The sequence below is a fragment of the Vipera berus genome (genome assembly GCF_964194415.1).
Source record: "Vipera berus genome assembly, chromosome: 2".
Lineage (NCBI taxonomy): Eukaryota > Metazoa > Chordata > Lepidosauria > Squamata > Viperidae > Vipera > Vipera berus.
In genome coordinates, this window is record NC_138203.1 from 116,659,095 (window position 1) to 116,676,884 (window position 17,790).

At 39.2% G+C, this 17,790-nt stretch overlaps 1 protein-coding gene across 1 annotated transcript in view; it reads right to left on the bottom strand.

Moving 5' to 3' along the window:
• Positions 1 to 17,790, bottom strand: part of NFIX (nuclear factor I X) — a 257,627-nt gene that overhangs the window by 37,718 nt on the left and 202,119 nt on the right. The window contains exons 8-11 of the mRNA XM_081319866.1: positions 17,010 to 17,132; positions 11,383 to 11,558; positions 7,418 to 7,565; positions 4,441 to 4,535 (exon numbers count right to left, since the gene is read on the bottom strand). Coding sequence (XP_081175992.1) covers positions 4,441 to 4,535; positions 7,418 to 7,565; positions 11,383 to 11,558; positions 17,010 to 17,132 — 542 coding nt within the window. The remainder of the gene's footprint in view (positions 1 to 4,440; positions 4,536 to 7,417; positions 7,566 to 11,382; positions 11,559 to 17,009; positions 17,133 to 17,790) is intronic.

Sequence of the window (17,790 nt, forward strand, 5' to 3'; positions counted from 1 at the left end):
AGAGTGGCTGGTATGCTCTGCGAACAGGAGAACCAGTGGCATTTAATGGCAACCACCCACAATATCACTGGTGCTGAGCAACACACTCCTTCTCTCATCCATACAAGTTTGAAAAGAGGGTCAGTTTTTTTCCTACACTGTGCATTCGCTGAGCAACTTAATCTCATAGCAGAGCTAGTGTAGCCTATTAAAAATCAGGAGAACAAGCAGCACAGCCCTTCTTCATTCCTTGGAAGCAATTTTACGGTTTGTGAACTATTTCCTCTACATTTAGATGTTATTCCTCTCCCACATCTCTCTCAGGTTATATTGTTTCCCTTGTACAAGTAAATACCATGTAGAGAAAACACAAAGTCAGGATTTCTAGTTGCAGTGATTATATGTGACAAAAACAATGCACCCTAAACTCAGTTTGCATTTTAATCCACAAAAAACAAAACCCTCCTTTTCTTCTCTAGAGGATCATATGGGCGATGGTGGAGAAAAGCTTCCTGGGCAGTCAGAAGTTGGTTTCAGGAACGGATTTCTGATCAAACTCTAATCTAGGAAGTCTAGAAACTGGTAAGTGATCTTCCAGTGCTCAGCACAGATGTCATACTGAGTGGAAAGGTGTATTACAGAAAGGTATAATCCAAATGGCTACACAATTCTAGACTTGGAATTGCCCACTCTTTATCCTTACTTTTGCTGCAGAGCAAGGTCCAAATTTATATCTCCATTGACCACTAGGTGGCGCTTAGAAAGAAACTTCTCTTGAACACCATAAGAATGTGACTCAAAGCTTCTGTAGCTACTGATATAAACGAAGGGCATGGCAATCAGATTTCTCCTTAGTTTGTTTTCAAAGGATGTTACTGTTTGGAATAACCTGTTACAATAGACTACTACCTTCATTTTCATCTCCATCTCCATTTCACCTCCATGGAGGTTCTGTTGTATGTATGCAACTACTTTGCACAATAATTTAGAGGATCAGTTGGTTACTAGCCAACTGTCTTCAGTTTCTTATTCTATGACTTTATAATTCCAGTGGGAGGTACCAAGAAACCAGGCAGATTATTATTATTTTTTTACTCCCAGAAGGAACTGGAATGGTGGAACTGAGAAAAAACATAATAAACCAAAGTGTGTGGTAGAGGCAGGAAGGCTTTACGGTTTGAAAGAGGGAGGCTTATTGAAGTGGGAGAATAACAATGGGGCAAACAGGACCAGGGCAACACAGGGCCAGGGTAATTCAATTTTAATTTTGAAAATGGGCAGGGTTTTTTTTCCAAAATGTTTTTTTTAAATTTGGGGGGAGAGAAATAAACACACTATGAATTGGGACAATGTGGGACAAAGTCCACACTCTTCAGTCATGTGCATTCTTAAGGAGTGTGAATCATGGTAAGACGAGTAGATGTGGGTAGGGGTCCCTCTGTATCCAGGAATTTATCCTCTTTGCTCCTAGATGAGGTTGCACTACCTCAGACAGACCTGGCACGTAATTTGAGGGATCTCTTGGACTCACGACTCCTGCTAGAAGAGCAGATAGCAGCCGTGGTTAGGAGGGCTTTGGCTCAACCCTGTGTTGTGCACTAGTTATGCCCATTCCTGGATAGGGAGGCTCTCTGCTTATGCCCTGGTCATCTCCCGTCTGAACTACTGCAATGTGCTCTTCATGGGGCTATTCTTGAAAAGTATCTGGAAGCTTCAGCTGATGCAGAAAGCAGCCACATGAGCTACACTGGGTGTCCAAAGAAGGGGACTCCGCAAACTGCATCAGGTGCCATTCTGCTTCCAGATCCAATTCAAGGTGTTGGTTATCATGTATAAAGGCCTACATGATATGAGGCCAAGCTACCTACAGAACTGGCTTCATCTCATTACATCGGCCTATCCCACCAAGTCAGGTAGGGAAGGTATGTTGCAGACCTTGTCAGTTAAAGAACTAGAACTGGTGAGATCTAGGAAGAGAGCTTTCTCTGCCATTGTTCCTGCCCTATGGAATATTCTGCCCCAGAGGTGAGGCAGACCCCACTCTCCTAGCCTTCCGAAAAGCGGTTAAAACAAGGTTCTGCAACCTTGCCTGGGGAGCCAAAAGAGCACACAGTTGTTTAATTTTTGTTTTGATGTTTTGTTATACATGGAAATAAATAAAACCCTAATGCTGGTAATGACTGTGTGCATAGATTTGGAAATAGCATCTTCCAGCATATATTGCTTGAATGCTTAGGAAGCATTGGAATGTCATTATTAAACAAAGTTTAGCATAATGGAAACAAGTTACATGGATATCCGTTTCATTCTTTTCTTGAGATAAACTGCATTTTTTATTTCTACTTAGGGTAAACATAACTTATTAATTATTTGACTATAGAGGAATGGACTTTAAAGGTTTCTGACCTGGCAGAAATGGCAAAGATCTCGGCTTATTTGAAAGATCATTCGCAAGAACGCTATATTATGGAGTGGAAAAAATGGATTGAATATATCCAGAAGAAATATGGGACTAAAAAGTTTCATTTAGCATTTGAATAAGTCTTCCTTTCTATTTTCTTTTTTTCCCCTATATGAAATATTAGTATTGTTTGTAGTTATCTTATATGAGCTAGAGAGTGATAGATTTAAGAATTTATTGTTGGTAGCATATGGATGTTTATGATTGTTTTTTGTTTTTATACCCTGAACTTAGCTCTGGGAAGTCGAGGGGGGGAGGGGGGGAGGGGTAGGGAGGGATAGGTAGGGGAGGGGGAGGGGGGGATTGTTAAAGATAAAATGTATTTTAAAACTTTTCAATAAAAAAAAACTTATTAATTATTTGAACTTGAATACCGGTAGTTAACCTTAACTACTACTAGCAAATTTATTTCACAGGTCATGGGTACTCCACCAATGAGCCTTGGTGGAGCAGTGGGCTAATGCCTCCTTAAGTAACACCAGCTGCCTGCAATTAGTGCAGGTTCGCATCCCACCAGGCTCAAGGTTGACTCAGCCTTCCATCCTTCCGAGGTAGGTAAAATGAGGACCCAGATTGTTGGGGGCAATTAAGCTGACTTTGTAATAATGCCGCTTGGGGTGTGTGAGAAAAGCCCTAATAAGCAGGCATATACATAGAATGAAGGCTACTGCTAAGCTTGTAAGCCGCCCTGAGTCTTCGGAGAAGGGCGGGATATAAATGGAATTAAAATAAAAAAAAATAAAATACTTCTTTAAACAAATAATAGTTAACATTAACTGTCATTAATAGTGCTAAAATTTATTCAGAACACCATGAGGAAAAGTGAGGAGCTGGAGAGATCACATTCTGCTCTTGCCCATGCACAACAAACTAAACTATGGTTTTGAATTATATGTGTGCTCATGTCAAGCGATGATCTATTCTTCCCAAAATATATCGAGATTGGAAAAATTATGGGTAACTATGGGTGATAATTACGATTAGTGCATATATACAACCTTTCTATACTCCGTTTGCATATAGAGAATGAAATACATATTATGATCAATATGACTTTTTGCCATGTGAATATAGACTAAACATTCTGCATCAATTTGAAAGCAGCAGCTTCAAACCTCTGTGTTCCTACAAGAGCCACAAGAAAATTGAATGTGTTTGTTTATTGATTCTGTAAGGGAAAAATTAACTTCAGGGCTCTGCAGCTTTCCTTAAGTAGCAGAGAAGTGAAATTGACTGGTGTTTTGTCAATTTCTCCCTTCTATTTGGCAGGAAAGGAACAGCTGTAAAGCACTAGGTCACTGGGCCCTAGCAACCTTTTTTTGTGAAGTGCCAAGTGCAGACGAGGAGATTATTGCTGCCACAGAATCTGAAGATGTAAATTCATTTTGTCAGCATAGCAAATTGGCACAAAGAAAGACAGTTGGTTTCTAAACTGCTTCTCAGGGTTGGAGCATGAAAACAATAGCAATGTGGAGTATTTTTCATTTCATTCCATGGTGAGAACAAATGAACAGTAAATACATCATATCTTCAGAGACAGTGACCTGCCCAAAGACACCCAATGATCATAGTTGAGCAGACTTATGGATCTTCCCCATTCCCCAGCCTGTCACTGAAATATATTCCAACTTGGGAATCTTTTCAAATTCCATCTTAGACTGAGACTCGTAAGCTAAAGACTCTCTCTGAAACTCAGTTTCTTGTCTGAAAAATGAAGGCCATAGTTTCTGAAACATGACTGTCTTTCAATAATCCCCCAAAGAGTTCTGTTGTAAATTCTGGACTTTATGGCATACCCCAGGAGTAAATACTTAGATCCCTAGTGTTCAGTCCTAATTTTTATTCTATAACCGAACTCTCTCTTATTCATAGATAGAAAAATTCTGAGGCGATCCATATCCATCCCTTCAACAGAACAATTCCCCTCCCCTTCCCACATAAGGCAAGCTGCATTTGGGCTACTGTAACACATATACCCCTGTGAAGCTGGTTCCCCCTACCTGAGATTGCTGGGGGATGTTTAGAAAGTTGCCGTCCCGGGGTCCGATGCCGACAAACCGGTTGGCAGAGGAGGAGGAGCCTGGCGCTGAGAATGCTAGAGGGGAAAGAGATGTCAGGCCGTTAGGGCCACTAGGTGAGGCTGATGGCATTGATGGAAAAGGATGGGCATGCATGCCCATCAGATGAGACTCAAAATAGCAAAATCCAAAGGAAAAAAAACTGGGCACCACCTTTTCCTCCCCAGAATACCCTCTTGTCAGTGAACACAAAAGAATGGAACAGCCAGCTCTTAGTTGTCAGTGGGGCTTCCTTTGAATGATGGTAAATACATTTATTTATTTATTTATTTATTTTTGAGATACAGGAATTTAAGGATATTGATAGAAAAGGCCAGCTTTACTACAAAAATAATCCCAAATGTTATGTGGACAGCAGCTTGATAGAGACTTCGGATAAAATCATGCATAGCATCCCCTGTGCCTTTATTGGGGGGAATTGCATTATTTTACTATACAGGTTTTACTGAGTGAAATGAATACTGGGGAGAATCTGGCTTTTGTTCCATAAACCTCATTTCTCTTGGGCATATTATTTCTTTTTGGGTATAGGTCCAAAACCTTCATCTTGTGGCTTAGTTTTCTCTGCATCCCTGGAGGTGGCTGGGGGCTTCTATGTTATAACCACTATTAGTAGACTCAGGCAGACCTCCTACCCATTTGTAGGATAGATGGCATTCCAGAACATGCACATGTATAGGCCTGGCAGGAAATGGAGTCTCTAGGTCTGCATGCCTCTCCTGGGCACAGCACTGTGTGCCAGAAATAACTAAGCTCAGCTCTTTGGTATTTCATTGGTGGCAGAAGAGGGCAGAGCTCTAGATGAAGCTGGGTAAGGGGCAGGGAATGGACATGGGAGACTCTCTCATCCCCCAAGCTGATCTCCAATTTGGAAACCTGTCTGGGGCTAAGAAATGCTGCAAATGTTATCTAGAGGTACTACAAACCTCATGGTAATATACATACACACACACGGGCAGAAGTACACAAAAACAGCCAAGTATGGCATTTCACTTTTACACTAAGCCTTTGATCACAATATTGCTCAACACTTAAAGCTGATTTCTACATTGCCCAACCTGACAGGACATTGATGAGAAGGCAGAAGCTCTTGTTTGGTGAGTTTAAGGCCTGGCGATGACTTCAGCGTTTGGCTATAAGAATCAAATGGTTTTTGCTGGCCTGTATTGTTACATCACATACTCTCTAGTTTTCAATGGAACACTTCCAGACTAGATTTCTGTTTGTTGACCTCCAGCTACCAAAAGGGATGAAGAGATAAGCTACACAATAAGTAGGCCCATATGAGAGATCTGCTACTGGGCTGTTTCCGGGGTGTTACTGGGTTATACTACTGGATGGGGGATGAATATTACTGTGTTAAAAAAAGGAACAAAATGGGCTTATATAAGAGATATTTTAGACTTTTTCCTACATATAAGGAGTGTTGTTTTTTCTTTTCAAGAAGAGAGAACATTCAAATATTCAATAGATTTAAGATAAACAATTATTCTTATTTATCTTCATCACCTTACTGGCTCAGAGCAGCATTAATACTTCATGTTGGTCCCTGCTGATCATGCATATCAGTTCTTAATGAGAGCTGGAGTTGAGTTTCAACCTTAGAAGCAGCTGCAATACCCCATTTCCTTCTGAAACTTTTGTTAGCTACCTTGCAAGAGTGGGAAGATGGCAATCAGTATATAACATAGCTTCAGAATTTTCCTTTATGTCTACAGCTTGTCACCATCCCTTTCTTCTTATTCCCAGACCCCTCCCATAAATTATCATAAATTTAATGAAGAGTATGGAAGTGTGAGAGTGAGTAATGCCATGAGCACAGATGTAGAAAAGAAAAGAAAAAGAAAGGGAAGGAGAAAAAGCAAAAAAGAAAGTGATACTGTAGCCAATCCTTATCTCCAAAGGGACTCTTTGAAGCCAAGAAAGATGGTAATAATGACTTTATTGGCGATCTAGATGTTTTAACTTCCACCTTGTCTCTAATCAATCTGGTAGTATTCCCATTTCTCAGATGGAGACAGGCTTCATATTGCATAATGCCACCACTCTTCACCAGGAAATACCTGTCCTTTTAAAAGTGGGAACAGAAGTTCTAGGTTTCTGATCTACCCACTCCCAATCAAAGGTCTGGGTTCCATTTATCATCAAACATAAAGGCCATTTTCTGGAAGTTCTGTTTCCCAATGTCTCCTCCTCCCTCCCTTCCATCAGATTACCCTTTCCTGAGAAAGCACAGACCACAATTCGAGGTGATGGGAGGAAGCTTGCTATGGATCTTAGTGGGAATTTATTTTTGAAGCCCCAGAATATCCATAAACACAACCCTTCCTCACAATACAAAATTCAAATGTCTCTCAATAATGCTTACTCTCAGAATTATCTATGGTTTATTTTTCTCCCTTGGAAAAAAAATCTCCAAATTTACCAAGAAGCCACCGTGGCGACCAACAATATAATGAAAAAATAAAAAAATAAACCTGTTGGAGTTCGGCAGCTACTGCATCTTTAAACGCTGGGAAATGGGATGGAAGGTGTGAAGGGATAATGGCAGCTAAGGAAAGGGATCAGATGGGGTGTTTAAATCTTAAAAATAAGCACAAAGCACAAGACTTGATGATGACAACATGGTGCCCCAAACCCACCTTCTGAATCTGCCAGTTGCTTATAGCTTGCTTTTTCCCCTCATTCCCATTCGTCCCCTTTCTTCTCATTTGTGCCTCTTTTCTCCTGCATTTGTTACTGTGCACATTCTTCTTTGTTTTTTTCCCTTTTTTCCTTGTTCCTCCTGCTCTCCTTATTATTTCTGGCTTACTTGACATCTAATGAGGGCCCTGGGGTGGGGAATGGAGACTAAGTTCCATTTTGCTTTGTGGTTTGGGTTACACTTGGGTCCACTTACAGGGTGATGTTGGTGTCGGCGCTCCGCCCTCTGGGTTAGTGCTGGTGGATTTTGTATCAGGCATTGGAAGGGGCACTGGTCTGGCCACAGGTGGGGGTGGCGGCAGCAAAAATGACCCCGTGACTTTGCCCTGGCCGCTACCGTTAGGCTGCGAACAACATAAATACAGTGATGCGTGAACGAGACAAGGCAACGTTAAAGATGCAGTATCCGCCGGTGGCTCTTGGGACAGAGTAGTGGAGGGACTTTAATTTGATTTTAAATACGCTTTTTCACCCCTTTCTTTCTTCTTAAAATCACACTTTAGTATTATATTTTCCCCTTACCTCCCTCGAACATTTCCCCTGTCAAACATTTCCCACATCCTCACTCTCTTCCTTTCAGATGTGTCTGTCCTGTTTTCTTATTACAAGTCAGGCCTGAGTCATTATCAAGGAATTGCCTTTGTTCCCACAGAATAGCAGGGCTGAACAATGACAACTTCATTGAGATAACAAATGGATATCTTCATGGAATTATTCATTAGCTCTGAAAAGTTATTAATGCCAAAGCAACCACTATGTGAAGTATGAACTATATTTGTCTGGTTAGATTGGCTGCATCCAAGATATGACCCTCCTAGTTTTGTGGGTCTGCAGATTTCAATGCCTAATTGAATGGATCTATAGGAAAGTATGTATGCACTGTCCACATATAGCCTGACCTATATATTCACCATTAATAACTTTATCCTTTTTTCTCAGCAAAATGCCCACCGTGAATCTAAAAAAAAAAAAGTATGAATCTAGTTCTTAGAAATCAGCACTTTATGGTGGGTACCCAGATTTATTTGGATCTGTAACATTTTATTTCTTAGTACTGGAGCACCAAAAAGTTTTTTTCTAACCCTTTTAAAATATTATTGTTATTACTACTACTATTAATACCAAAATTGAAAACAAATGGAAGAAATCAGGAGTGGTACACCAATTGTTACTGAGGAATTATACCACAAGAACTTAGAAAGAATTTGAATTGCTGAAATTTGAAACAATTTCTGACACCTCAACTACAAACAGCAGCATTGATAGGAACCTCAGAATTAGATACTGCCTTTACAATTCCCAAATTCTTGGGGAGAGCTTGAATTTGAAATAAAGAAAATATTTGGCTGTGATACACAATAGTGGAATAATAACTTAAATTCAGTTGTATCACAAAACTAATGAGTTTGGATTAGCAGAAAATATCTAATTTTGATTATTCACAGGTCTCATGCTAGAAGCTTTGGGGCAATTATTTTCTTGTATTGGTTCCTCCCTGCCATGTGCAGTCTATAAGATGCAACAGCTTTTCTAATTGGTTTCTGTAGCAAACAAAATCCATGGAAAGGATATTACATTAATAATTAGAACTTTATAGACATGTGCAAGAAATTGGGGCTTCTTTTGTGATTTTACCAGCTCCTGAACAGAGGTGATAGCTCCCTTTGCCAAGAAGGCACAATTAATGTGTTCACATGCTTTTTCTGCAATCAATCAATCTACTTGCTCTCAGACTTCATGCAGTTTGTAAATCACTGCCTTCCCAGGATTGGTCAAAGTCCTCAGAGGATTCAGAAGCAGAAATATCTAGATTTTGGATGGCAGACCAATATTCTACAAACCAGGAACCAACAAAAAATTCAATCATTACTTAAGTCTAAGAATGACAATAAAGTACCATAAGCCATCAATATCTAGTTCTATTAACAACTCTACTTTGATCTCTGGAATTACTTTATTCCTGGAGCATTGATATTTAAGCCAGGATAATTATCCTGAGTAATATGCTATGCTGGAGTAAACAACAAACCATGGTAAGGAACCTTAATGAGTTTATCGTTTTTTAGCCTAGATGGGCCTGTCTAGGACTGAAGGCTCTTCTCCTCAGACTTAATGCCAGCTGATCTGCTTCCATACTAGCTTATTATCCTGCAATTGCCATTTTGGATTCATTTATTTCTTATGGGAAAGTCATCAATATTTTGGCCAGACTTCACTGAACTATTTTATGTGTTGTCCTCCTAAGGTTTTTTAAGAACTACTTTGTAGTTTTTGGTGGGAAGAGTACTATAAAATACTTTTGCACCATAATCAAACTTTCCACTTTAGACAGCAAAGTCACTAGTGAGGATTTTCAGGGCGAGTGATTTTTTTAAAAGCTGTTTGAAATTTCAGTTTATGTCATTGTTTCCTGTTCAGTGAAACTGCAAACAAATTATGAATAAGAAATTTCAGATCTGCATGTATGTAAAAGGACTGGTTTCCTAGGTTTTTTTCATCTTCTTCTGACTAGTGAAATAAACTACTTTACTATGACACAAAGGAAAGAAAAGTTAAGGATCCAGGAATTCAGGAATTCATATTCTGGACAGGAAAAAAAGCTAATTAAAAACGGTCAATTCATAACTGTTCCTTTAATCACACTGATCAGGAAACAATAAGCTAACCACTGCCATGAAAAGGAAACTTCTACAAGACATTTTGCAATAGGACTTACTGATGCATCAATATTTTAGAAAACTCCTGGCCGTGGAGTACAATAAAACAAAAACAGCAGCAAACAGTAATTTCTCATAGGTTTTAACCGCTCCTGACTTTCTTACACTCTAAAGAAACAGAGGCGATAGCTACTGTTCCCATGAAGCCACAGTTAACAAATTCCTCTGTTTCAACTAGGATCCATCAACTTGTTCCCCTGGATTTTTGCAATTTATTTTTATTCATTTATTGCAGTAATTTGTACGCAGCCTACTTGTCAGGCTCAAGGTGGCTTACCATATTAAATGGTTTGTACACCACTGACACTAAATTGCTTTCGGAATAGAAGCTACTGTGGTCTAATACTTTCATCTCACGTGGGAGGAAAGGTGTTAAAGATAAATAATGGTTCTCTTTCAAGACTCTTGTCAGTTCACTGAGGCTGGGATGGGCTGATATACAAAGGGATTATTGAGGAGGTGTGCTTGTTTATAACATCAGAACCTTGAATTATTACCAATCAGGTCATGGGGGGAGGGGTGGTCTTTCAACAGGAGTGCTCAAACTGAGCCAAACATATTATTGAGAGTATATTAAAAGAAATATTTAAGTACAATCCAATTTACTTAGGTAAGCTGGAATCAAAAGTGATTATAAATAAATTACCCATGAATTTATTGATTTCCCTCTTTCCTTCTTCCCCAAAATATAACTAAAGATCACAAACTTCAAAACTCCAAGGTGTTCTGAAAAAAATTCTCATTTCCAGGTAAGTAAGTTCGTTTCCAGTGCCGCAAAGCCTAACATCTTTGGATCCTGCCATTCATGTCATTTTCACAAATGTCACAAAGATAAACATTCTAGAATGTGCTCAGTGCAACTGTCTGGAATTCTTTTGTTCAGGAGCTCTGAAGACTTTAAACCCTTCAGAAACTTAGTTGGGGAAAAGGTGTGGACAGAATTGGGATAGAGAAATTGGACGATAGGGAAAGTAAAATCTGTCTGGGCTATACCTGCCGATTCTGTAAAAGTCAGTTCCCAATTAAGGTCAAACAGAAGAGAAAGTTCTCTTTTGAATATGCTGCATCTCATCTATACTTTTTAAAAAATATTCTGGCTGCCCTAAAGTTAGTTTTCCCCAGTCTGAGCGTTGGGCTTTGTAATTCAGTCTAATTTCTGAGGTAAAGGTAAGATGCCAAGAGCAAGCCCAGTCAGACAGTTCTTTCAAGGAAAGAAGGCCCATTCTGCCAGACCCAAAGGACTAGATAATAATACTGCTTACTGTACCACATACGCATTTCCCTATGCCTTCAGCAGGCAAGCAGGCAGGCAGACAGGCAGGCATGCAGGCAAACAGTCAGTGTTTGGGAGGGAGACAGAGAGGGAGAGGAGGCAGAAAAGGGCTGTAAGGCAGGATTCTGGTGGACTGGCCGGCATCCCTGGGCTAAGGTGCAAGGCTCTTACCTGCCCAGAGCCCTGGCCTGAGCCATCCGAGCATACAAACTGCACAAATTCCTTCAGCGAGTCCTGGCCGTGGTGGTGGTGGTAGCGGATGGTCGGGTGTGTGAAGTAGGGGCTGGACTGTTGGATGATGGAGGTTGACGGGAAGTGCAGGGCCGACGCTGTGGCACGGGGGCTTCCTGGAGAGTGTAAGGATAGATGGACAGAAATAGAGAAGCACAGAGAGAGAAAGAGTGAGAGAGTGACAGAGAGAGATGTCAGTAACAACCCCCATGCCATGCTGCTTCCACAGCCCAATAGCTACCTATACCATCAAGGCCTCTGCTGAAAAATTATCCCCATATTCTTGTTTTCAAGGCTGTTTCAATTAAGGATTGGCACAATCCCAACAAGGAGTGGTAGTTTCTCTTTTTCAAAAGAGGTTAGCATTTGCAAAGATGTGCAAGCAGGTTTGAGCTGCATGCATTATACATCTGGAATTTGCAACAACCATGTATGTATCATGCAGATATACATGCAGTAAAAATGGAATATACATTTGCTGCTGAACATGTATTTATACCTCTGACATTTTTACTAAATTTTACTGATGTCTCCTTCCTCATTTCTGATGTATTTTACTTCAGAGTGGTAGCCTAACAAGTACCTATGTTTTATTACATTTATATCTTATTACTATGCTCTCATTTATTTATTTCTTCTTTTGAATGCTTTCTACTCCAATCTTCTAATTCATTAGTAACCTGTCTTTTTCTCTTAAGCTGTTCTATAAAGCATAATGTACATTAAAATAAATAACTTCTGTCACCCAAGTGTAAAAGGGCAAAAGTGCATAACGTATTCCTCTCTTTGGGAATTGCTGGCACATTGTAGAATGGAAAGGGATGAGGGAAATCCAAGAAACCAGCTGTTGTGGACTGGGGATTGACTCTCTCCTACTGTATGTGGCTGAAGTTCCTCCTACACAGAATCATACAGTAGGCAGATGGTGGAAATTGGAATAGGGAATAAGAAAGCAGAGCAGATATTCATAACACTGAAATATAGGCTATACTGGGCAGCTAGAAGGAAGGTAAGAAATTAAGCATATAGAAAAAGGGAATGAGCTGTAATTCTTTCACTGATTTAGACACCCCAAGCCAATTTCCAATTTGCTGTTCCTGGACTAGCTGACTGAGTAAACAGTTGTAAGGGAAATCCAGAGATTTGAACAAACTGTTTTGTCATTTTCAGAGGTGATAACTGCAGGGCTGCAAAAGCAAAGTGTATTTGTTGGGCAATTCTTTGTACAGGAAGATTCATCAGATCACATCTGCAAGGCCAAATCACATATTATAAAAAGATGCTTCGCTTTTCAAACATAAAAAGACTTTCTTTTTAAAATGAATTTCAGCATCATGGAAGGAGGTCTATAATCCAATTAAAATATATGTATCACTGTCTGCTCTTTGCTCTTACAAGAGAGAAAAAAAGATAAACAGGGAAGAAATTTTAACTGGGAAAATGATGTGAGAGGAAGGTCTTGCTCCTGTTCCCATCACTCCATGTCTCAAATGAAATGGATATTGTGGATCTTCTGCCCAATGTGTTGTTGGCCCTTAGATATTTTAACATATTAAAATTCTTCCTAGCAGACTTTTTCAAAATTATTGATCTCAATTATAGCTCCATCTGTAATATATGTCTCTCTGTGTTACTTTCAAAATTATATGGCTTTCAAATAACCTTTTTAAAAATAATTCATGTGTATTGCAGTAACAACATCACACACAGCTACCTTCCCATGAGTTGAGAACTAGGTGTTAATGACAGAACTAGAGAATATGAAATCAGCCCTGAAATTTATGAGTATAGGTAGTCCTCAACTTACAAACACAAATTTCTGTTGCCAAGTGAGACAGTTGTTAAGTGAGTTTTGCCCCATTTTACCACCTTTCTTGTCACAGTTGTTAAGTGAATCACTGCAGTTATTAAATTAGTAATAGCAATAGCACTTAGACTTATATACCGCTTCACAGTGCTTTACAGCCCTCTCTAAGCGGTTTACAGACTCAGTGTATTGCCCCCAACAATCTGGGTCCTCATTTTACTGACCTCGGGAGGATGGAATGCTGAGTCAACCTTGAGCCAGTTAGGATCGAACTCCTGGCAGTCAGCAGCGAGTTAGCCTGCAGTACTGCATTCTAACCACTGTGCCACCATGGCTCCTGCCGTAGTTACATGGTTGTTAAGTGGATCTGGCTGAACTGTTGTAAGTCGAGGACTACCTGTAAAGGCTTTTGAAATGTAATATCTATACTATGCTATAACTATGTCTGAGTAGAATGTATGCCTTCCACAAAAGTATTGGCACCTTTTATGCCTGCTTGTTTAATTATTGTGTCTTTTAGCTAATGGCTTTCACTCAAGCTTGGGATCAACTGTATCTGACCTTCAAATGGCAAATCAGAAAGTTTGTTTTCCTTAATACTTGACCTATTTTAGCATACATCTCCTTCCTTTAATATTATGCCTTTACCTTTTTCTGTAATATAGATTACATAAGTCTTTAACCCCATTACCTGGAGTCCTGTACTGACTATTCCTTTGGAAGCTGCTTATTATACCCTATGACTTGCTGTCTGAGGAGTTACAGGACAAAGAGAAGAGAGAAATCAGTCCTGCTACAATAAATTCTTCTGTTAGATCACCAAAGTATACTGCTCAAAAAAATAAAGGGAACACTTAAACAACACAATGTACTGTATTTAATAGTAGGATGTCTTATTTTCTGTTCCCTTTATTTTTTTGAGCAGTATAGTATTATACTATACAAGTGGAGACTTGGTGGAGACTCAAGCAAGTAACCCCCTCTCTCCAAACATACCACTGATACTAGTTTTCAGAAAACAACTTCATAAGTCCTGCTTCTCTCTGACAGTTTACTGCCTCTTGAACTGCCATCCATGGCAAGATCCAAAACACAGAGTGACAAGCAAGAAACTCTTCAGCCTACTTATATTTAAAATGTTAACAATCTATTTACAAAACCTGTTTGATGCTTCAGGGCAAGCCATTTGACTGTGCAGTTTAGTGGCTTATCTAGATAAGAGGCTGGAGACATGTATTCTAAACTTGTTTGTTTTATTCGTTACCTGAATTACCTCATCAGATATGTTGCTACATGAATTAAAATGCTTTCTTCTATTTCTTCCCTCCCTCTACTGCACACATATGTGCAACTTCTACAGTTCTGTACAAAACACCTGACAATGCAAGTACAACATCGCTGTAAGTGATATAAAGTCACTTTTAATCAGAAACCACAACATCATCCTAAGGAAAGCCAAACACCAAAAACAGTGACAGTATCACTAAACTTCAAACATTATGCTTATGGTTGGTTACAAGAAATATAACTAAATACCTCCAGCATATACATCCATATGATGGTTCTTCCTAAACTCTAGTCATAGGAATTTATAAATAACACTTAAACAGATTCTCTGTTCATTTGATCTAAGCACACAGACTTTAAATGCCTTGGCTGAAGGCTGCATATGCCATGACCTAAAGAAGGAAAAGATCATTCAAGTTACAGCCTGGTCTTCAAAAACTTTAAGAAATTGGGAGTGGTGCGATGGCTCAGTGGTTAAGTATTGAGTTTGAGACCCAAGTGTCATGCAATGGGGTGAGCACCTGTTTTTGCCCCAGCTCCTGCCCACCTAGCAGTTTGAAAGCATGCAAATGTGAGTAGATATATAAGTACCACTTCAGTGGGGAGGAAACAGGTCTTTCTGACATCACGCTGACCAAATGACCATGGATATGTCTTTGGATAATCTGGCCTTTAAAAAGGAGATGAACCCCACCCCCTACTGTATAGTTGGTTATGACTAGTGGAATAAAATCTTCAGGGATTCCTTCCTTTCCTCTCTCCTTCAAGAAATTATTGCATTTATTTTTGAAATGACTATTTCCTTATGACCCTATCTGTACAAAGAAGAAATCTTCAGAGGTCTTTCTTTGGATACTTCACTATCACAAAAAATGGTAGATAGAAGACAAATTTAGTGTCTTTTCTGTGCTGGCACCTTGATATTTTTGACGTCCTATGGCTCTCTGCCTGCTATGATGGAATTTTAATGCCAGGGGAAGATCTTTTAAATCCATCAGCATTTTAAACTGGTATTTTTTTCTCCATTGCATTTTTTTCTTCATTACATTTTCCCATCTGCTGCTTTTCATTTTAATGCTGTTATTTTATGATATGCATTTCATTACTTTTGTTGTAGTATTTTATTTCTATTTTCATTACAAGACCATCCTGTGAAAGTGACTTGGAAGGGCAGCATATAAATAACAAAAATAAAAATAATAAAAAATAATTTTAGAAGTGAAAGAAGTGTAGCCATTCAGACTCCAAACAGACTCTCAAAATAGATTGAAATACAGACTTTCAAAAGATTTTAAGAAATGTACTGAAAATACATTTGTCATTTTCACTTTCATGGGGCTTAAGGGTTCTGCTACAATTTCAAGCACACCTCAGAGAAAGAAGGATAAATATTTCACCTTGAAACGACAAGCCATTAGAAATCTGACATATAACTCTCAATGTATCAATGTAGTCTACAGCAGAGATCCCCAACCTTTTGGGCACCAGAAACTGGTTCTGTGGAAAGAGTTTTTTCTGTGGACCGGAGGATGCATGTTTTTGTGTGCTGCCTGCATCTCATAGATAGAATAGAATAGAGTTGGAAGGGACCTTGGAGGTCTTCTAGTCCAGCCCCATGCTTAAGCAGGAGAACCTATACCATCTCAGACAAGTGACTGTCTAACCCAGGGGTAGGCAACCTTGGCTCTTTTTTGACTTGTGGACTTCAACTCCCAGAATTCCTGAGCCAGCCATGCTGAGAGGAAAGGGAGAGGTTTTCAAGCTGAGCCATGCTGGCTCAGGAATTCTGGGAGTTGAAGTCCACGAGTCATAAAAGAGCCAAGGTTGCCTACCCCTGGTCTAGTCTCTTCTTAAAAATCTCCATGATGGAGCCCCCATGATTTCTGGAGGCAAGCTGTTCCACTGATTGGGCTTTGCTTGTTTGTGCACCCAGTTGCTGGCATCCTCAGCCTGGTACTGGTCCACAGACTGGGGGTTGGGGACCTCTGATCTATAGGTTAGATTGGCCTTTCTTAGATGCAACTTTTAAATATCCTAGTTTTTTAAACTAAATGTTTAAATGTCCATTCATTTTGAAGCCTCCTTTTCTAAATCATTTTCAAATGAGCATTTGAAGCTGTCATATATTAAACTGGATCTTGGTCCATCTATGAATTGCTATCAATTCAAACTTGGTGCCGTGACTTTCAAATTAATCTGATTTATCAAAACCTTACTCTTTGTATGTCAATTTAAGGATAAATTCTTGAGAATGCAATTTGCAATCAATGAATTAAGCCATCTTGGCAAAGAAAAAAGAAAGCAGGGGAACAAAAGACAGAGGAAATAAAAGCGAGAAAAAGAGACAGCAAAAGACTATTGAGGTGGTTGAATGTACTGACATGCCCTACCAAGGAGACAGCTTTGTCCCTTGCCTCCCGTCTTGCCCACAATCCACCCATTCCCTCCCCTAAGAAAATGGCTTTGTTCTCACCTGGTCTGACTCCTGCTAGGACAGGCAGCGGGTGGTGGGTGAAAGCCATTCTCGGGGAGGTGGTGTGGGAGGACAGGGCACTGCAGAAATCCAGCTTTCCTGACTTCTTTAAAGAAGCCGGTCCTGGCAAGGAATCAGGGAGAAAGTTCATGGTTTAACAGGTGGAGGAAAGATGGATTAGTAGTTAGCCATGCTCTTTCATTCACTCCTGTGGTCCAACTTATGTTCTACAATAGATCTATGGGATTATATTGGGAACAGCTGCTTTCAATTTTTAGTTTCTCTACCTGTCACTGAACAGTTTACAGAAGCAGCTCACATATCTATTCTGCATAAAAGCCAACAATGAAGTAGACAGCATTATTATTCATTATTTTTAAAGCACTTAATATATACTATTAAGAGCAATCTCATCTTTGAGATGCCTCCATCAATAAAATAAAATAAAATAAAATAAAATAAAATAATAAAATAAAATAAAATAAAATAAAATAATAAAATAAAATAAAATAAAATAAAATAAAATAAAATAAAATAAAATAAAATAAAATAAAATAAAATAAAATAATAAAATAATAAAATAAAATAAAATAAAATAAAATAAAATAAAATAAAATAAAATAAAATAAAAAAGTAAATAAAATCTCTCTTGTGTCAAGTTTGGTTCCCCCGTAGAACCTACATACATCTAGGCCATGGCTTTTCAACCAGTGGTATGGGTACCACCTGTGGTACATTGGCACCTGGCAGGTGGTACGCGACCATCCTAGAAAAGTGGTAG